Source organism: Pristiophorus japonicus, chromosome 17 (assembly GCF_044704955.1).
Source record: "Pristiophorus japonicus isolate sPriJap1 chromosome 17, sPriJap1.hap1, whole genome shotgun sequence".
Classification (NCBI taxonomy): Eukaryota; Metazoa; Chordata; class Chondrichthyes; family Pristiophoridae; genus Pristiophorus; species Pristiophorus japonicus.
The window spans coordinates 90,518,289-90,539,493 of NC_091993.1; the positions used below are offsets into that span (position 1 = coordinate 90,518,289).

General features: G+C 43.4%; 2 protein-coding genes across 3 annotated transcripts in view; one reads left to right on the forward strand and one right to left on the reverse strand.

Annotated features, from left to right (window-relative positions):
- Positions 1 to 11,547, reverse strand: part of ube2t (ubiquitin-conjugating enzyme E2T (putative)) — a 65,875-nt gene extending 54,328 nt beyond the window's left edge. Inside the window, exon 1 of the mRNA XM_070858938.1 lies at positions 11,463 to 11,547. The gene's annotated coding sequence lies outside the window, so the exon portion shown is untranslated. The remainder of the gene's footprint in view (positions 1 to 11,462) is intronic.
- Positions 2,117 to 21,205, forward strand: part of LOC139227851 (ADP-ribosylation factor-like protein 8A) — a 72,468-nt gene continuing 53,379 nt past the window's right edge. Inside the window, exon 1 of one of the 2 annotated variants that reach the window (XM_070858934.1) lies at positions 2,117 to 2,507. In XM_070858934.1, the coding sequence (XP_070715035.1) occupies positions 2,385 to 2,507 (123 nt within the window). In that variant the 5' untranslated portion in view covers positions 2,117 to 2,384. The remainder of the gene's footprint in view (positions 2,508 to 21,205) is intronic. The other variant, XM_070858935.1, reaches the window with a different exon arrangement.

Sequence of the window (21,205 nt, forward strand, 5' to 3'; positions counted from 1 at the left end):
CTTCTGTGCAGCAGAGCCAGCCACAGTGCCATGAACTTGGCTGCTGCTGCCCTCCCCTGATGAGTCATCCCCCTCAACAGTACTCAAAACAGTGTATCTGTTTTGCAGGGGGATGACCGCAGGGGACCCCTGCACTACCTTCCTTGCACTGCTCTTCCTGCTGGTCTTCTAGTCCCTAGCTGGCTGTGGACCCTTCACCTGCGGTAAGACCAACTCGCTACATGTGCTACTCACGTCATTCTTAGCATCGTGGATGCTCCAGAGTGAATCCACCCTTAACTCCAATTCTGCAACGTGGACCGTCAGGAGCTGGAGGCGGATACACTTCCCGCATACGTAGTCGTCAGGGACACCGGAAGTGTCCCTGAGTTCCCACATGGTACAGGAGGAGCATATCATGTGACCGAGCTCTCCTGCCATGACGTAACCCTTAGATACACTTAAACAATAGTGCTAAAGTTTACTCGCTGTTTTCGAAGAGAAAAAAGAAAAACTACTCACCAATCACCAGCCAATCACTTATCCACTTGGCTGTGCCGTCATCTTTGTTTCTTTCTACTTCTTTTTTGCCTTCTCCCTGTAGCTGCACCGGCTAGCCTTTTATAGGCCTCTCGCCGAAGTCCTGACTGCCTCACCACGCAGCTCTCGCCGACGCTGGGCCCCGGACTCCCTGCTGTGCCTTTTATAGGCCTCTCGCCGAAGTCCTGACTGCCTCACCACGCACCTCTCGCCGACGCTGGGCCCCGGACTCCCTGCTGTGTATTTTATAGGCCTCTCGCCGAAGTTCCAACTGCCTCACCACGCAGCTCTCGCCGACGCTGGGCCCCGGATTCCCTGCTGTGTATTTTATAGGCCTCTCGCCGAAGTCCCGACTGCCTCACCACGCACCTCTCGCCGACGCTGGGCCCCGGACTCCCTGCTGTGTATTTTATAGGCCTCTCGCCGAAGTTCCAACTGCCTCACCACGCACCTCTCCAGTGACTATTCCAATGCACTCCTGGCTGGCCTCCCATATTCTACCCTACGTAAACTAGAGGTGATCCAAAACTCTGTTGCCCATGTCCTAACTCGCACCAAGTCCTACTCACCCATCACCCTTGTGCTCGCTGACCTACATTAGCTTCCGGTTAAGCAACACCTCGATTTCAAAATTCTCATCCTTATTTTCAAATCCCTCCATGGTCTCACAACTATCTCTGTCATCTCCTCCAGCCACGCAACCCCTCATGATAGCTGCGCTCCTCTAATTCTGCCCTCTTGAGTATCCCTGATTATAATCGCTCAACCATTGGTACCTGTGCCTTTTGTTGCCTCAGCCCCAAGCTCTGGACCACCCTGCCTAAACCTCTCTTTCCTCCTTCAAGACGCTCCTTAAAATATATCTCTTTAACCAAGCTTTTGATCACCTGCGCTAATTTCTACTTATGCGGTTTGGTGTCAAATTTTTATCGCACAATACTCCTGTGAAGCGCCTTGGGACGTTTCACTACGTTAAAGGTGCTATATAAATACAAGTTGTTGTTGTTGTTAAAAGGGTCCTTGGACTTGAAATAATTCTCTGTGGGGAGTTTACTTTGTATCTACCGTGTAAGTACAGGATCGTCACGCTACTCAATGCAATTGAGTGGGAAGCCAGACAGTGCGATGCCATTTTCGCAAAGCCAATGACAGGGCAGCCCATCTCCGACAGCAACTTTTTGATTCCCTGGCCTGAAGTTGCTGCTGCATTGGCACTTAAATAACAGTGAAAGCCATTAGCCTCACCATTAATTGCTGTAATTTGGACAGCAACCCTTGGGCCATTGTGATTAGTCTTGTCCCACCTCCCTCAGGCAGTCAGTCCACTGCCTCTTATTACCTGACCTGGCAGGGCCAAGTCACATGAAGGTTTTCGAATGCAGCAGCAGCAGCAGCTGCCCCCCTTGTCCCCCCCCCAAAAAAAATAATCTCAATGATTGTGGACTTGCGCCTGTAAAAAAAATGATTCCCAATTGTGCGTGCAGTTGCAGCTTTGTGAACAGCTTGTCCCACCCTGAAATCGATGGGCTGCTGTGACTCCTCCTGGCCAGGAGTGGCGCCACTGGTCGGCGGTGTGTGTGTGTCGGAGTTGGGGCCTGTGAGCTGGGTCCCTTCTTGCTGGGTGTGCGCGGGCGGGGGGAAGCATTATTTTCCCCTGTCTCTCTTTCGCTGCCAGCTGACGCTCGAGCTTTCCAGTCAGCGGCGGGTTGAGGAAGCGGCGAGTGGCGAAAGCAGGGGCGGGGGGCCCTCTCGGGGCAATTGAGATATATATTTATATATTTTCCTCGGCCGTCAGATAGCTTTCCCCACCCCCCTCCCAATAAACAACCAACAAATACACAAAACACACCCCGAGAGCCGGCGAGATGTTGGCCCTTTTCAATAAGCTGCTGGACTGGTTCAAGTCGCTGTTCTGGAAGGAGGAGATGGAGCTGACGCTGGTGGGGCTGCAGTACTCGGGCAAGACGACGTTTGTCAACGTGATAGCGGTAAGGCAAGAACCCCAATCTTGCACAAAGGCCAGGGAGCTGCTCCCACACAGCCCCGGGCAAACCATCCCAGTTGTTGCAACAATTTATGCTGTTTTACTATTTTAAAAAAACACACCCTAAATAATCCTTCACATTCTCAATTTTAGAGACTGCTTGCTGGTTAAATGTGCATTTTTTTATTGCTTATAAAAATGGTGCTTTAATAATACACCCCCCCCCCCCCCCCCCCCCCAAACAATTCATTCTGCGCATGATCCGCACCTCTGGCTTTAACTTCCTGACTAGTTGTTTAACCCTCTCCGACCGGTCACTATGTTCAGCCAAATATTGCATTGCTTTGATATGGCCTGTGTGGTTTTTATTTTTCTCCTCTTTCCCCCCCCCCCCCCCCCCCCCCCATTCTGTGGATGAATGAGACGAAGGTGTTTGTGGGTTTGTACTGAATGTATTCAGTCAGGCTTGGCCATTTCCAAAAACTGAAAATGTGGAACTTTTAATTTAAAAAAAAAATGCAAATATGCCTTGGAGTGGTAAGCAGGAGGTAAAACTACAGGAGGAGTTCTGAGTAATCATGGGGTTGCTACATCTCGGATTGTGCTGTACCTGGTATTTTACTCAAATAATACATGTCTTGCAATGCTTTATATACTGTAATTGTTGAGTGTGTATTAGTGCAGATTTGATTTATGTTGTGCAAGTGACTTTCATTGCAATAGATGGATTGCAATTTAGTTGCATCATATGGCAAGTCAATAAGGTTTTACAGGACCCCGGGGCTACCTTATCGCGGTAGTATTTGTGCAACTCATTGTGGTTACAAAGCAATCCTCTGTATTTTATGTTAGAATAGGGACAGAGAACATGAACCAAATCATTATTACAGCAATGATCTTTAATCTGCTTTTAGACTTCTCTTATTTCAGTAATACAAGTTAATAGAATGTTCATTATAAATATCTGGATTTTCTGTGTCATTGACCATAGTGAGTTGGAGAATGTTATTTTATATCCGGGATCACCAAGTCCTAACACCAATTGTCCCTCCCACTCTCAGAAGGGCCAAAGTTGCCCCCCTCGCACAGGAGTATCTCTTCCTCTCTGTCTTACTTCCTTCCTCCTTAAGTAGAGTTGCATTCTTCTACCCCCCCCACCCCCACATTGCATGTGTCTGTCTCTCCCTCCTTTCCCCCTTTGTGCATTGTCACTTTCCTCGCCGTGTTCCCCAGTCCCTAGTGCTGTTAAAATGATTTTGCAATATCTTGATGTTTCTCGCCCATGGCTATGAATCACTTTTAAAACTATACTGAAAGTGAGAAAACAACATCAAAAGGAGGAAAAACTCTGAATTAGACTTAACTACTGAGTTACTAATTTCAAACTATAATGCATATCTTTGTATGAACTCTGTACCCTTATACTAAATACCAGTTTTCTTTTCAAATAAATCCTTTTTAATAGAGAGACATCTTTTATATTTAAAAAAAGAAAGAATTTTAACACTCTCCTCCAGCACTAGCTGCCCTTCAGCATATTGTCCCAGTTTCATGTGAGCCCAATCTGTGAATAGCTTGCTGATTCTCAGTGAAGCTGGACAGGGGAAATTACAGTCCAGTCTAATTCTGATTTCACCCGATGTTTAATTTTTTCTCCCCAGACTTCAGCCGAGCTGAGCTCAATTACCTCGGCACAGATTGGGGATGGAACCTAGGACCTTCCTGCCTAATACAGTAGCTCAATTCCACCTATCCATTTGAGGCATCAGAAAAGCCAGTTGTGGGGCTTGTCTTTTGAGTATGGAGCGGGCTTTGGGAGAGTAGTTAAATCAAGAGGGCTAAAGTGGATGCTCCCTACCAAAGCTTGGCAATATTGTAATAAGTTCACTTTCTTTGTGATTTTTATTTATATATTATAACAAAATATATAAAACACATACTCTGATCAGGAGGTAGATGCCCCTGCTAAGATTTTGAGATGAATGGAGCATAAGTCAGTGGTGGATGCTCTTAAGACCATATTAACTAGTTTGTGAAGAGAGATTATATTAACCTTGTCAGTTCAGGTCAGATGTCAGTGGAGCACATTATCTTCACTCTCTTAATTGAAATGTTATTCTTTGGAGTCCTTTAGCTAAGCTTTTACTTTGGAAGGAAATTTTAAAATAAACTAATGTGAAGTTGTTAAAAATGCTTATCGCCCATCCATAAGGCCACCTTTCACTTTTAGTAGCCCCTTTGTTAATCAGTAAATTTTGTTCATCATCTTATACTAATGAAACATTTTTATGGTAATATCTGTTGTAGATATGTAACTTACTTAGAATATGCTGCAATGTACTTATGAAGGCTTATCCATATATTCAATTTAGTATGAGGTAATAAACTTTCTATTGTACATACTTGCTGTACAAATTGCTCCCAGCCGCAATCATGTTGCTTTTGTGCTTCTTCCGGAACTCTCATTTGGTGATTTGTGAATTTTAAAAGTTTCATTTCAGAGCTTTTGTTGGTGGATAAATCCACATTTTACTTTCATATTATGATGGTGCAGTTCTGAAATTAGAACTTTGTAACTTTATAATTTTTGCAGTTGTTCTCTCATTCAGATAGCCCTTTGTGTAAATATGCTGCTGGTTATGGTATTGAATTATGTAGACCTGGACAGCTCTAGGTTTGATCCCTGGTCTGCACTGAGGTTGTTGATTTCCACTGGGGTGCTTGGGGCTACAGTTGACATTTGTATTCCTGGGTAGGGATGGTGAAAACAATCAAAGGTTTCCACTGACCACTTTCCAGTGAACCTTGCTGGAAAAATCCATATATATAGTAGCTGAGGATCAGATTTGGCTTTCCTTCCTATAGCCAAGTAGCTGCTGATAATTAGTGTCCAGGCTCGCACACATGATGGCCACTTGGTGAAGTACCAGATGGCTGTCTGCTCTGATAAAACCATATCCTAACATGAGCCATTGCTTTCAGGAAGTGAGGAGATAAGGTTAGAAAAAACGCAGCCATTTTATTATTTGTGGGATGTTTCAAACCACCAGCCTGTAGTTTACCTCTGTTATACAGTGACATATTTTAGCTCTATTATATTAAATAGAGGAGCAAAAGTTCCTCTGTAATTCACCATCTTATGAATGCTGATATCCTGAGGTTTTGTCAATTTTAAGCCACCGAACTCACATTTTCTGTGAGGGCTGTTATTTAGCAAGGCTAACCAATGGCAGCTGTAGAAAATAAAACGGTACAGCAGAGAAACTGGCCATTTTGGTCCATTAAATTAGCACCAGTAATTCCCCCCCCCCCCCCCCTCCCTTTGAGCCACATAGTCTAAACCAACCGTCTTGCTCACTGCCCATACCCTTGAATATCCCTCATTTTTGGCCAATTATCTATACTTTGCATTTAAAAGTACGGGAGGGGGCGGGTGGCGTTTGGGAATCTCTGTTTCAACTATAGTTTGTGACAGATAATTCCATTTCTCATCCTCGGTGATTTCAATCTCCATCTCAATTCATCATGCTCGCTCTCTGAGTTCACTAGCCTCCTGTCCTCCCTTACTCTCTCCCTCCATGTGAATTCCTCAACCCATATTTACGGCCACCCCCTTGACCTAGCCATCTCTCGTGGCCTCGCTATTCCGACCGTGTCAATTACAGATAAGGCCATCTCTGACCATTTCCTTGTATCACTCTCCACCCACACCCCCCTGTCCCCCAACCAAATCTATTTCCTTCTGCATCCGCCCCTGGGAAAAAAACACACTCTCAACTGCACTTATCAACTTCAAACTGTCCAACCTTTGGCCCTCCATTCACTAACATTTCTGCAGCCACCGATCTGTTCAACCACACCCTCACCACCACCTTTGATGTCCTAGTCCCTATTAAAACCATTACACTTTCTCACCCTGGCCGTCCTCCCTCAAGTCCAAAGGGCGTAGATTTGAACGGATGTGGCAGACAAGTGGTTCAACCATTCACCACCAGGTCTGGCTGGACCACATAAAGCATCATCAGGTCCTACTCTTGTCTACAAAAACAGCTCACTATTCCAGGATCATTCTGGAATGCAAAGATAACCCCTGGCTACTATTCTCTACTGCTAACTTTCTTAAACCCCTCTCCCCAGTCTCCACCACACTCACCAACAAGTGTGAGGAGCTCATTGACTTCTTTGTCTCAAAGATTGAGACCATCTGTTCAGCTGCCTCTGCCAGTTTCCTTCCTTCCCTGAACCACCGGGCCAAACTTCCTCTGAGGTTGCCCCCTGCCCTAGCCCTAAACTTGCATCTCTCTCCAGTTTTTCTCTGATCTCCCCTCTTGACCTCACCACATTCATCTTGTCCATGCGATCCACTTCTTGCTCCCTTGACCCTATTCCCACTAAACTGCTGAAAACCCAACTTCCTTTTCTGGCTCCCATGTTAGCGGACATTGTTAATGGTTCTATCTCCTCAGGTACATAAGAAACAGGAACAGGAGTAGGCTCGAGGGCCCCTCGAGCCTGCTCTGCCATTCAATAAGATCATGGCTGATCTGATCATGGACTCAGCTCCACTTCCTCGCCCACTCCCCATAATCCTTATCCCCTTATCGTTTAAGAAACTGTCTCTTTCTGTCTTAAATTTATTCAATGTCCCAGCTTCCACAGCTCTCTGAGGCAGTGAATTCCATAGATTTACAATCTTCTGAAAGAAGAAAGTTCTCCTCATCTCTGTTTTAAATGGGCGGCCCCTTATTCGAAGATCATGCCCTCTAGTTCTAGTTTCCCCCATCAGTGGAAACATCTTCTCTGCATCCATCTTGTCAAGCCCCCTCATAATCTGGTACGTTTCGATAAGATCACCTCTCATTCTTCTGAATTCCAATGAGTAGATGCCCAACCTACTCAACCTTTCCTCATAAGTCAGCCCCCTCATCCTTAGAATCAACCTAGTGAACATTCTCTGAACTGCCTCCAAAGCAAGTATATCCTTTTGTAAATATGGAAACTAAAACTGCATGCAGTATTCCAGGTGTGGCCTCACCAATACCTTATATAGCTGCAGCAAGACTTCCCTGCTTTTATACTCTATCCCCTTTGCAATAAAGGCCAATATACCATTGGCCTTCCTGATCGCTTGCTGTACCTGCATACTATCCTTTTGTGTTTCATGCACAAGTACCCCCAGGTCCCGCTGTACTGCAGCACTTTGCAATCTTTCTCCATTTAAATAATTTTTTTTTTCTGTCGAAGTGTATGACCTCACACTTTCCAACATTATACTCCATCTGCCAAATTATTGCCCACTCACTTAGCCTATGTCCTTTTGCAGATTTTTTGTGTCCTCCTCACACATTGCTTTTCCTCCCATCTTTGTATCATCAGCAAACTTGGCTACTTTACACTCAGTCCCTTCTTACAAGTTGTTAATATAGATTGTAAATAGTCGGGGTCCCAGCACTGATCCTTGCAGCACCCCACTAGTTACTGGTTGCCAACCTGAGAATGAACGATTTATCCCGACTCTCTGTTTTCATTTAGTTAGCCACTCCTCTATCCTTGCTAACATATTACCCTCAACCCTGTGAACTTTTATCTTTTATGTGGCACCTTGTCAAATGCCTTCTGGTAGTCCAAATACACCACATCCACTGGTTCCCCTTTATCCACCCTGTTCGGTACATCCTCAAAGAACTCCAGCAAATTTGTCAAACATGACTTCCCCTTCATAAATCCATGCTGACTCTGCCTGACCGAATTTTGCTTTTCCAAATGTCCTGCTACTGCTTCTTTAATAACTGACTCCAACATTTTCCCAACCACAGATGTTGGGCTATTAGGTCTATAGTTTCCTGCTTTTTGTCTGCCTCCTTTTTTAAATAGGGGTGTTACATTTGCAGTTTTCCAATCTGCTGGGACCTTTGCAGAATCCAGGGAATTTTGGTAAATTACAACCAATGCATCCAAAATCCCTGCCGCTACTTCTCAAGACCCTCTGTCCCCCTCTTCAAACCCCTCTCAAAAAAAAACAACCCTTGACCCCCACTGTTTGCTAGCTACTGCCCCATCTCCGACCTCCCTTTCCTCTCAAGTCCTTGAACGTGTTGCTCCTCCCAAATCCGTGCCCATCTTTCCCGGAACTCCATGATTGAATCCCTCCAATCCGGTTTCCGCCCCTGCCACAGTACCGCAACGGCTCTCATCAAAGTCACAAATGACATCCTTTGTGGCTGTGACAAAGGTAAACTATGCTCTTCTTCCTCGGCCTGTCTGCAACCTTTGACACAATTGACCACTCCATCCTCCTCCAACACACCTCTACCATCGTCCAGTTGGGTGGGACTACACTCGCCTGGTTCCATTCTTATCTATCTAATCGTAACCAGAAAATCAGCTGCAATAGCTTCTCTTCCCACTCTCCTATCATTACCTCTGGTGTCCCCCAAGGATCTATCCTTGGGCCTCTTCCTATTTTTCATCTATATGCTGCCCCTTGGCGATATCATCCAAAAACACTGAGTCAGTTTCCACATGACGACACCTAGCTCTACCTCTGCTCCGCTTCTCTCGTCCCCTTCATGGTCTTTAAATTGTCAGACTGCTTGTCTGACATCCAGTATTAGATGAGCAAAAATTTTCTCCAATTAAATATTGGAAAAACTGAAGCCATTGTCTTTGGTCCCTGCCACAAACTGCGTTGTTTAGCCTCTGATTCCATCCCTCTCCCTAGCATCTATCTGAGGCTGAACCAGACTGTTCACAACCTAGGTGTCATATTTGACCCTGAAATGAGTTTCCAGTCACACATCTGCAGCATAACTAAAACCGCCTATTTCCACCTCCGTAACATTGCTGTCTCCACCCCTGCCTCAGCTCATCTGCTGCAGAAACCTTCGTCCATGCCTTTGTTACCTCTAGAATTGACTACTCCAATGCACTCCTGGCTGGCCTTCCACATTCTACCCTATGTAAACTTGAGGTCATCCAAAACTTGGCAGCACGTGTCCTAATTCGCACTAAGTCTCAATCATCCATCACCCCTGTGCTCGCTGACCTACATTGGCTCCTGGTTAAGCAATGCCTCAAGTTCAAAATGCTCATCCTTGATTACAAATCCCTCCATAGCCTCACCCCACCCTATCTCTGTAATCTTTCAGCCTCACAACCCCACACGATGTCTGCGCTCCTCAAGCTCTGCCATCTTGAGTATCCCTGATTATAACTGTTCAACCATTGGTGGCCGTGCCTTCAGCTGCCTGGGCCCTAAGCTCTGGAGCTCCCTTTCTACCTCCCTTTCCTCCTTTCAGACACTCCTTAAAACTTGCCTCTTTGGTCATCTACTGTAATTTCTACTTATGTGGCTCGGTGTCATTTATTTGTTTTGACTTAACACTGTTGTGAAGCGCCTTGGGACATTTTACTATGTTAAAGGTGCTATATAAATAAAGATTGTTCGATCCACTGTGTGCAACATTTTTTCCAACCTCCCCTTTAATTCTGTGATTATTTTCAATTTGTAACCTCCCGTACTGCCTCGCTAACCAATGGATACCCCATCATAATCATCATGTTGGAAGTCCTGTGTCAGGTCACCTCCTCAACCATCTGAGCTTCTTGTAAACAGATGAAAGGTTAAAATATTGCATATAATGTATAAAACATTAGATAAGTGGCAGCGACAGTTATATAGTGCTTTTCATATCCATAGTACATTCCGAAGGTGTCACAGACGACAACATTATTTTGGAAGTGTTGTCACTGTTGTTTTTGTAAGCAAATGCAGTAGCCAGTTTGTGCACAGCAAGGTCCCAATAGCAATTGAGATAAAGGACGAGTTAATCTTTTTTTTTACAGTTTGGTTGACGAATATCAGTCAAGACACCAGGACAATTCCCCTGCTCCTCTTTGAATGGTGCCGTGGGATACTGTGCACCTTTTAAACTAGCAACGGGAATCCCTCATCCGAAAATCGGCACCTCCACCAATGCAGCACTCCCTCAGTATGGTACTGAAAATTCTGCCTGGGTTATATGCTGACGTCCTTGAGTGGGACATGAGCCCACAATCTTCTGACTTGGAGCCAAGTTGACTCTGGGTTGCAGATAACTGACAAACTGCTTATTCCTTTGTGGATAACAATGTCATCTGAACTCCTCCAATTTATTGCTCTCTTTTTTTTTTACTCTCGCCCATCCTGTATCCTCTTAATTATATCATAGAACAGCTAATAGAGAATCAGATTGGAGACGGGTATAAAATTACTTGCCAAAATCAAAACATCCATTCATTTGCACTTAGAATATGCAGTATCTTAATACTTAAACTGGACAATTCATGTCTTGTTGTGGTACAGTGTTTGTTAACTGTGAATCCCAACTGAAAAGTTCAGGCTCGCAGTGCAAGATATCACCGAGATTGAACAAAGGAAGAGAGAAGGCGAGTTAAATCAAGTAAATGTAATTAGATGACATCAAGCTTGACGTAGATCAACAGTTTGATTGAGCAATGATTCACGTGAGATTTTTACACGCCCCACAACTTGAGCGGTTTGCAAATGTCATTTGTCTGTTCAGACCCTCTCCAACTCATTATATTTTATTTTGCGGCTTAGCATTAACTGCACTATATTGTTCTATATTTTTCCTGCAATATTTGCCACAGTTATTTTCTAAAAGTTACTTCATATGACTCAAATGTCATGATCAGTCAGAAGTCATGTGAGTTGACACAAAGCAGAAGTAGAATAGTTTTGCCAGAAAATAACAGTTGCTGTTCAGTTCATTATTACGCAATAACTTTCTAAAATGTTAGAGGCGCTGTATCCTTTCAGATTGCATTTGATAGTTTAATAATATCTTTGACATTGGATTTATGTTTCCTATTATACTTGTACAAACTACATTTTTTCGGTGTCTGAGTGGATACTTTGGCCTCAATTTTGGCCGAGCCTGTTTTTTGGCGCACTTACCGGAGTCGCGGCACTTTTCTGCGTTCCGAGATGCGCTGAAAAATGTTGTTGCCACTTTGGCCGCTGTCCGGTCTCTACACTGCAGTCGTGCAGCGTGGCCAGTCACAGGAGGGGAGGGGGGGGGGCAGCGTTCTGCGCCGAAAACTCTGTGGGGGCGCCTGCACTTGCGCAGTGGAATTCGCTGGTGATGTCTACGCATGAGCAGTAGCGCTGCGAGTCTGCAACAACAGTAGGTCTCTCAGTTTGAGCGTGGCAATAGGCTCCTTCAGGTAAAGTTCTCTGCATTTATTCTGCCTTCTTTGTTGGGCTAGGGGCGGGCAGAGAAGAGTTATGAGGTTGATCTGTAGTCTCGGGGGTCTGAGTTGTGAGGCAACACTTGAGAAACAGGCTTTTCAACTTTGTGATCTTAGCGAGATATACAAGATTATAAATAATAGAAAATGTAAATCCAGAATATTACTTTAAAATAAATTGGAAACATAAGGCGAGGGGACATGGGTTCAAACTGGTAAAAGATGACTTTTTGGCTGCTATCAAAGTCCTTCGCACAGTGCGTGATCGACACTTGAAATTCGACTCCCAGGCATAGTGCTGGAGGTGAAAAGTCTGAGTTCTCCTGCACCACCCCCGCCCCTAGCCCAGGCCGAGTGGCCTCCCGGTGCGATGTCCCGCCCCTAGCCCAGGCCGAGTGGCCTCCCGGTGCGATGTCCCGCCCCTAGCCCAGGCCGAGTGGCCTCCCGGTGCGATGTCCCGCCCCTAGCCCAGGACGAGTGGCCTCCCGGTGCATTGTTAATAAATAGATGATGTCATAGGGACTTCAGCACAATAGAACCTCTCTACATTGTACAAAATGAAAGGAAAAATTGCATGGGTTGACACAAGGTGGTGCAGTATCAGATTTGAATGCAATACAAACATTCAAAAATGACCAGACAGGAAAAGATCAGCTGGACCATTGAGCTTGTCCCATACAATCATGTTGCAATTGAGTATTATCTCTAATGCTCCCCACCCACCAACAATCATGCAATCTCCCGAGAGAGGCAAAGAAATCAGATTTATAAACGAAAAGTAGGCCATTTCAGGGCAAAAGAAAGAATTCGGGAGGACGCAGCCTGCATTTTATCCTGTTACATTTCTTCACTTAGAGTGCGCAGAGTCTTTGGAATTCTCTACCCCAAAGGGTGGAGGGATGCGCAGTCATTGTGTATTCAAGGCAGTGATTGGTAGATTTTTGGATACTTTTTTCTTCGACACTTTTTGAGACGATCAAAAGAGAGGTGGGATGTTTGGTGATATAAAGGATTTGTAAAAGGCAAGTCATGTTTAATAAAGCTAGTTGAATTTTTTGGTAACTACCCGGATAAGGGAGTTTCTATGGATGTTGTACATAGGGACTTCAAGAAGGCATTCGACAAGGTTCCATCTAAGAGACTGTTAAGTAAAATGAGCGTGCATGGAATTAGAGGCAACTTATTGGCTTGGATAGGGAATTCGTTAGGTAGAAGACAAAGACCAGGAAGCCACAGTGACCGAGGCACTTGGGAAGGAAGAATCATAGGAACAGGAATAGGCCAGCCAGCCCCTCGAGCCTACATAAGAACAGAAGCACATAAGAAATAGGAGCAGAAGTAGGCCATACAGTCCCTCGAGCCTGCTCCGCCATTCAATACGATCATGGCTGATCATGGACTCAGCTCCACTTCCCTGCCCACTCCCCATAACCCCTTATTGTTTAAAAACTGTCTATTTCTGTCTCAAATTTATTCAATGTTCCAGCTTCCACAGCTCTCTGAGGCAGCAAATTCCTCTGAGAAGAAATTTCTCCATCTCAGTTTTAAATGGGCGGCCCCTTATTCTAGGATCATGCCCTCTAGTCTCGTCTCTGTCAGTGGAAACATCCTCTCTGCATCCATCTTGTCAAGCCCCCTCATAATCTTGCACGTTTCGATAAGATCACCTCTCATTCTTCTGAATTCCAATGAGTAGAGGTCCAACCTACTCAACCTTTCCTCATAAGTCAACCCCCTCATCCCTGGAATTAACCTAGTGAATCTTCTTTGAACTGCCTCCAAAGCATGTATATCCTTTTGTAAATATGGAAACTAAAACTGCATGCAGTATTCCAGGTGTGGCCTCACCAATACCTTACATAGCTGTAGCAAGACTTCCCTGCTTTTATACTCCATTCCCTTTGCAATAAAGGCCAAAATATCATTGGCCTTCCTGATCACTTGCTGTACCTGCATATTATCCTTTTGTGTTTCATGCACAAGTACCCCCAGGTCCCGCTGTACTGCGGCACTTTGCAATCTTTCTCCATTTAAATAATAACTTTCTCTTCGAAAGTGCATGACCTCACACTTTCCAACTTTATACTCCATCTGCCAAATTTTTGCCCACTCACTTAGCCTGTCTGTCCTTTTGCAGATTTTTTGTGACCTCCTCACACAAAGATGGGAGGAAAAGCAATGTATTGTCAGCAAACTTGGCGACTTTTATCTTGTGCAGTAACCTGTTCAATTAGATCATAGCTGGTCTGTATCTTGGTTCTGTTCGCCTTAATACTCTTGCCTAACAAAAATCAATCAATTGTGAAATTTTTAATTGACCTAACCTCAATAGCTTTTTGATGGATAGTTCCCAATTTTCACTACCCTTTGTGTGAAGTGCTTTCTGACATCACCCTGAACTACCTGTCTCTAATTTTAAGGTTGTTCCCTTGTTCTGGACTCCCCTATGTGATGAAAGCTGGTGAAAAGCTCCGGCCCCAGCACAGACCTCTGGAGGACACTACATGCTATTTCCTGCCAATTTGAGTACATACCCATATCCCGAGTCTTTGTCTTCTACCTAACTAATTCCCTATCCAGGCCAATAGGTGTCTCCAATTCCATGTACACTCATTTTACTTAAGTCTCTTGGATGGAATCTTGTCGAATGCTTTCTTGATGTCCCTATATATAACATCCACAGACACTCCCTTATCTGGTTGGTTACCAAAAAATTCAACTAGGTTCATTTGACATGACTTGCCCGTTACAAATCCTTTACATCACTGAATATCCCACCCACCTTTTGCATGCAGTGATATCAACCGTAGCTCCCTATTGAAAATGTGCGGTGAATCTGCGTTTGCTGCACAAGCTGGTATTTTATTCTAAAGTTATGATACTCTGCGAAAAGACTACCTGACATCTAGCATAGTCCTATGCTTGCATAAATTATACGCATGACCCTGATTTTTCCCTAATTTAACTCATTCAAATAATCTATCCACATGGACGCAGTCTACAGTCTATTGCTTTAATTATTTTAAACCTCAATCACATCACCCTAAGCTCTGCTTTTCAAGAGTAAAAAAGACCCAGCTCTTTAAATCTATCATAACAAGGTATCAATCTAGTGACCCTCCTCTGAAGCTTTTCCAAAGTGTCTGCATAACCCACCATGAAAGAAAGACTAACTTGCATTTATATAGCGCCTTTCATGACCATCAGATGTCTCAAAGCACTTTACAGCCAATGAAGTACTTTGAGTGTAGTCACTTGTAATGTGGGAAATGTGGCAGTCAAATTGTGCATAGCATGCTCCCACAAGCTCAATGTGATCATGACCAGATAATCTGTCTGTGATGTTGAATGAGGGATAAATATTGGCCAGGACAACGGGGATAACTTCCCCGCTCTTCAAAATAGTGCCATGGCTTGTTTTACGTTTACCTGAGAGAGAGGACGGGACCTCGATTTGACGTCTCATCTGAAAGATGGCACCTCCGACAGTGCAGCACTCCCTCAGCACTGCACTGGAGTGTTAACCTAGATTTCTGGAGTGGGACTTGAACCCATAACCTTCTGACTCGCAGGCGAGTGTGCTACCCACTGAGCCACAGCTGACATTAAGAGGATGATGGATGGTTTCCACTCTGATCTGATGGAGTTTCATAACTATTGTGTTGCTATGCTGCTTTGGTAGTGTTTGAGACCTATTGATTGCAGAAATTAGCTTGCAAGACACAAATGATCAAGTACGAGGGTGGAACTGGGTGACTCATTTTCCCATCCCTTCCTAGCAGAGAAAAACTAAGGTGTCATCACCAAAGGCAGCCTGGCTAAAGACAGGATCTTGCTATGTTGGAAATAATAGGCCAACAGCATCCTTCATGTCATGGTCTAGAAACTGCCTTTTCTTAGTACTGTAACACTGGTCCTCTCTGATTAAGCTGTATTATGTAATGGTGTCCTGTAGATTCTTGCCCTGTATAATTTTAATTTTGTCTGAAATTGGCACGTCCCAGTTAGGATGCTACCACTGCCGTTATTGGGCCGTCCAGCAAAGGGATCTGTCTGGGTGTATTCCAGACTTATTCCCATTCAGTGACGGGCCCGATAGAATTGTAATTCATTTTTGGGTGCAGTCTTTTTTTTCCTGCAGTGTGTGGAAGGTTTTTTATAAAAAGAGAAATTATCTTTTTTTTTAAATAAGGTGAAAAATGTCCCATATCTTGTCAGGATAATTTGATTACAAAGGTCACAGAGAAATCATTTGATAATGAACAGCGGGTATGTGACTTGCATAAATCAATGTCGTTGATTGAAGATGCAAAATCCAATCATGGTAATCTGCATGTCTTGACTGTTCAGAATGTAATATTATTTTGGGGAAGATCTGGAATGATTAAAGCATGGTTCTTTTTTAAAAAAAAATATGGGCCCAGAATTTGCTGGGCAAATTCTTCTTGGGCAGTCCCTCGAATCGAGGATGACTTGCTTCCATGCCAAAAAGGGATGAGTTCATAGGCGTTTCAAATGAAGGACCTAACATTCCAGGTCCTGAACTGCATATTGAAGGGTGGAAGATGCCTGTGCGTGATTTATTTTTTAAACGTGTGGTGGCCGTTGCGCACCAGCCACCACACTGGCTTGACAGAGCTAGGTCTTGGTGCAGTGGCAAGGGTTAACCAAAATGACTGGAGACCAGCTCTGCTGCACGGACCTAGTGCGCGCACATATCGCAGTGTGGGCTGGCCCAGCATGGGCAAATAATGGTGACTTAAAGGCACACATCATTATCATTCAGCAATTTATGGCGAGGAAGAGATACAAACGGCGTGAGTTGCGAATCGCCGCAAATTGCTGGGCGATTTCCGCTGCTGCACCATTAGCTATGTAAAAATTGAAGTTTGCTGTCAACCTCCCCATGAGTTTCAAGAAATTGCTGCATTTGCGCTGTTAAAATAAATTAACTAAGTTTGTTATACATGACTTACCCTTTACAAATCTTTTATCACCGAACATCCCACTTACTTTTTTGTATGCAGAAAGTTAGGGCTGGTATTTAACAATCTAAGGACCCTTTTAATGACAATTTATGTTCTTGCAATGCTGCTTCACCTCGGAGCCCAGAAAGGGAACAATTGAAACTCAAGTCTCGCTCCTGCAGATAGTAAATTGTTCCTGGAGCTTTATTTTAAAAAAAAATGTTTTTTCTTTTCCCTTTTTGTCTTCTCTCTCCCTTTCTCCATCCAAACTCTTTCCCTGTTTTTATTTCTCTCTGTATCTAACTTGACTCCAATTCACCCTAATTTCCTTCTCCATCATTCCTCTGTTTCTCGATTCTTAAATTTAATTGGTTAAGGAAATAGGAATGTCCTGTCATTTACCAAGTCCCAGGTGCCTTGTTAACTTCGCCGCGATGTTATTAGCTCACACTTCCAACAATTCGCGGCGCAATCATTTTTCTACCTGAAGGGTGAGGAAAAACATCCAAGAAACTGGGCATGCCATGAGATACCTCACTCCAGCAAATTCTGTATTTCTTCATTAAACACGTGGTTGTTTTTTAAAAAAAAATACTGCTGCATTTAATTATAACCTGCAACTCTGTCATTGCTACGATTTCCCTTGATGACTAAGTTTAGCACATGGAAACAAAGATTATTCCAGGTGGAAGTATTTGCCTTATGCAGAAATTATTGGTTGGGTTTGGAGTTTGAGTCACCAAATAATTAAGTTTTCAGTTATCAAAATCAACATGTCCCTAATTCAAATATGGAATCTTCATAGGCACCAGGAGGCATGAGAAGCATTAATGTAATTGTATATTGTAAAATATATGGCTGAGTGTGGTTACTGTGTGTGCAGTCTTATCTGCTGTGTTCATTAGAAGTAGGAAAACTCAGCATTCTATGACCTCTAATTCTCCAAACACTAAATCCTGATTCTGTTTTTTACTTATCCACTGAGGATCTTTTGCCTCATGTTTTTGTGCTTGACTTCTCTTACTCTTTCTCTCTTTCCTACCACTTCCCCCCCCCCCCCCCCCCCGTGCTTAATTGCAAAAGGGTTAATCCCAAAAGGCATACAAGAGCCTTAAATTGCTGTGTATCATCTGATTTAATGAAACATCCCAAAGTAAAGCTGCTGGAAGTAGTCTCCAGTGCGTTTTCTTAATGCAGAAACATTATAATCTTTATTGGTTAGGTCTTGTGCAAATAAACTTCTTTTGCTTGGGTAATCATATAAATCGAAAAATTGAGTTTGCTATCAGAGTTCTGTTAATACAACAACAATAACTTGTATTTATATAGCACCTTTAACATAGTGAAACATCCCAAGGCGCTTCACATGAGTATTGAGAGAAAACATTTGACACTGAGCCACATAAGGATAAATCAAGGCAGGTGACCAAAAGCTTGGTCAAAGAGGTAGGTTTTAAGGAGCATCTTTTAAAACAAACTGCAGCATGGCAGTGTTGTCACTTGAATTATTGACTGGTACAAAAATACTACAGCAAAAACTTGAGCCAGTATACTTCAATGTTTGTGCAATAGGTTTTTTGCAAACTGTTCTTAATTCATCAAATTGTTTCCACCACTGACAGATCCATAACTGCCAATACCTTACTCTATTATTATACAGCTCAAAGCTTTCAGCAGAAACCAGTTCTGAAGGACAAAATCTATAATCCTACTGCTGAGTATCTTGAGTGGATTGGCTAAAAATTTCACGTGCCCATCATTACGCTTTACTAAATTCCTAATGACAACTCTGACAGAGATTAGTATGGTGACTGGAGAAAGTGCTAAAATGTTGGATTGTACCTAAATCTGACCTCCAAGAGATAACCAAATTTTTTGAAGCTATTTATTTATTGGACTTGAGCACAGTGGGCTGAGAGATTTAATTGACGTGTATAAAATTGAGGGATCCAGATAGATCAGATAGGAAGGATCTATTTTCCTTAGCAGAGAGGTCAATAACTAGGGCCCATAGATTTAAAGTAATTGGTAGAAGGATTAGAGGGAAATTGAGAAATATTTTCACCTAGTGGATGGTGGTGGTCTGGAAGGCACTGCCTGAAAGGGTGGCAGAGGCAGAAACCTCATTGCATTAAAAAAAAGTACTTGGATAAGCACTTGAGGATGTAACGAACAGGGTGGATAAGGGGGAACCAGTGGATGTGGTATATTTGGATTTCCAGAAGGCATTCGATAAGGTGCCACATAAGAGGTTACTGCACAAGATAAAAGTTCACTGGGTTGGGGGTAATATATTAGCATGGATAGAGGATTGGCTAACTAACAGAAAACAGAGTGTCGGGATAAATGGGGCACTTTCCAGTTGGCAAACAGTAACTAGTGGGCTGCCGTAGGGATCAGTGCTGGGTCCTCAACTATTTACAATCTCTATTAATGACTTGGATGAATGAACAGAGTGTAATGTAGCCAAATTTGCAGATACAAAGATGGATGGAAAAGCAAATTGTGAGGAGGACACACAAAATCTGCAAAAGGATATAGACAGGCTAAGTGAGTGGGCAAAGTTTGGCAGATGGAGTATAATGTGGGAAAATGTGAGGTTATCCACTTTGGCAGAAATAATAGAAAAGCAAATTATAATTTCAATGGAGAAAAATTGCAAAGTGCTGCAGTACAGAGACCTTGTGCATGAAACACAATAAGTTAGTCTGCAGGTACAGCAAGTAATCAGGAAGGCAAATGGAATGTTGGCCTTTATTACAAGAGGAATAGAGTATAAAAGCAGAGAAGTCCTGCTACAACTGTACAGGGTATTGGTGAGCCCACACCTAGAGTACTGCGCACAGTTTTGGTCTCTGTATTTAAGGAAGGATATACTTGCATTGAAGGCTGTTCAGAGAAGGTTCACCTTGGATGATTCCGGAGATGAGAGGTTGACTTATGAGGGTAGTTTGGGCCTATACTCATTGAAGTTCAGAAGAATGAGAGGTGATCTTATTGAAACATATAAGATAATGAAGGGGCTCGACAAGGTGGATGCAGAGAGGATATTTCCGCGGGGGGGGGGGGTGTTGTGATTATCAGCAACTCAATGTTAACAGCAAACACTTGCAGGTCAGATGTAGCACAACTAGGTGCAGAGTAAAATTCCATTTACTGTCCATAAGCATGCCCCAACCTATTACACCAATATGACTTCTTTTCATTTGCCACACCAGTTATCTTGAGGTAAGGATGCCAAATTAGGCAGTTAGCGATGGTTTTATGCTTGAGGCCAGTGCCCACTAGGAACTGGATTGAGACTGCAGCGGACTCTTGCGAGCTGTAGACAGAGATTTTCATCCAATCAAGTCTGAGCTGATTTGAAGCCAGTCCCAAATGGCAAGTGTCTTCCTCTCTGCACCACTTGGTTCCCTGTTTTGCTTTCTAAATTGTGTAATATTTCAATAACCTGCTTTTGGTTTTACTAAAGATATAAGAAACAGCGGAGTTGAGTGATGGGTTCCTTTTGAAAGTGTCATTTGTTCATATCAGCATTAAATATTAACATAGTCTAGTTAAGTGCACATTTCCCAGTTCTCTGACCACTAGAAGTGGTAGAGTATCATGTATCCAGTTTTATTTACATTGCTAAATAAATGGTTCAAACAGTTTCTTAAAAACCATACTGTTTATGAAACATAATAACAAGGAAATGTACATGTTATGAATTTGAATGTAATAGTGTTTACTGAGTAGAAATTTCAGTGCCTAAATTAATTGATACTGCATTTGTAATGAAATTTCTCCTGGAACGAATTATTGAGCTAATGTTTTTAATCAGATCTGGGCCACAGGTGCACAGTACACACTCTGCCCCCTCCCCTCCCCAAAAGCTTGTACCTCTGTTAATTTGTGTGCATTTGCACCATGAGTTTGCATATACTTCCATCTAGGTTGGTCATGAGATGGATGCATATCCATCGCAGTCCTTGATAGATATTTCCCGATATCTGCCCACCTCCGCTTTTCTGGTCAGTTGGATGTATGCCCTCCCAAGGAATGCATACACTTCTTTCTCTTTTTTTCAACCGACCACACTTCCTCCATCCCCCTCATTGCCGAGGTTCAGACACACAAAATGAAATGTTCAAAACTTGTAACTGGGGCTTGGTGTAGTAACTAGTAGAGTCTTAATGGAGTGGCAAGCTAGACCACCAGAGGTGTGCGAGACAAAATTCTCCCTCTGCATGCAGAAACACCAGCTCAAGCAAATGGCAATAACTGCATTTTTTCCTACATTGTACTTCATTGGCTGTAAAGCACTATGTGACGTCCGTGGCTGAAGTCATGAAAGGCGCTATATAAATCCAAGTCCTCTCTCTCTCTCTCTCTCTCTCTTCTCTCTCTCTCTCTCTCTCTCTCTCTCTCTCTCTCTCTCTCTCTCTCTCTCTCTCTCTCTCTCTCTCTCTCTCTCCTCTCTCTCTCTCTCTCTCCTCCTCCC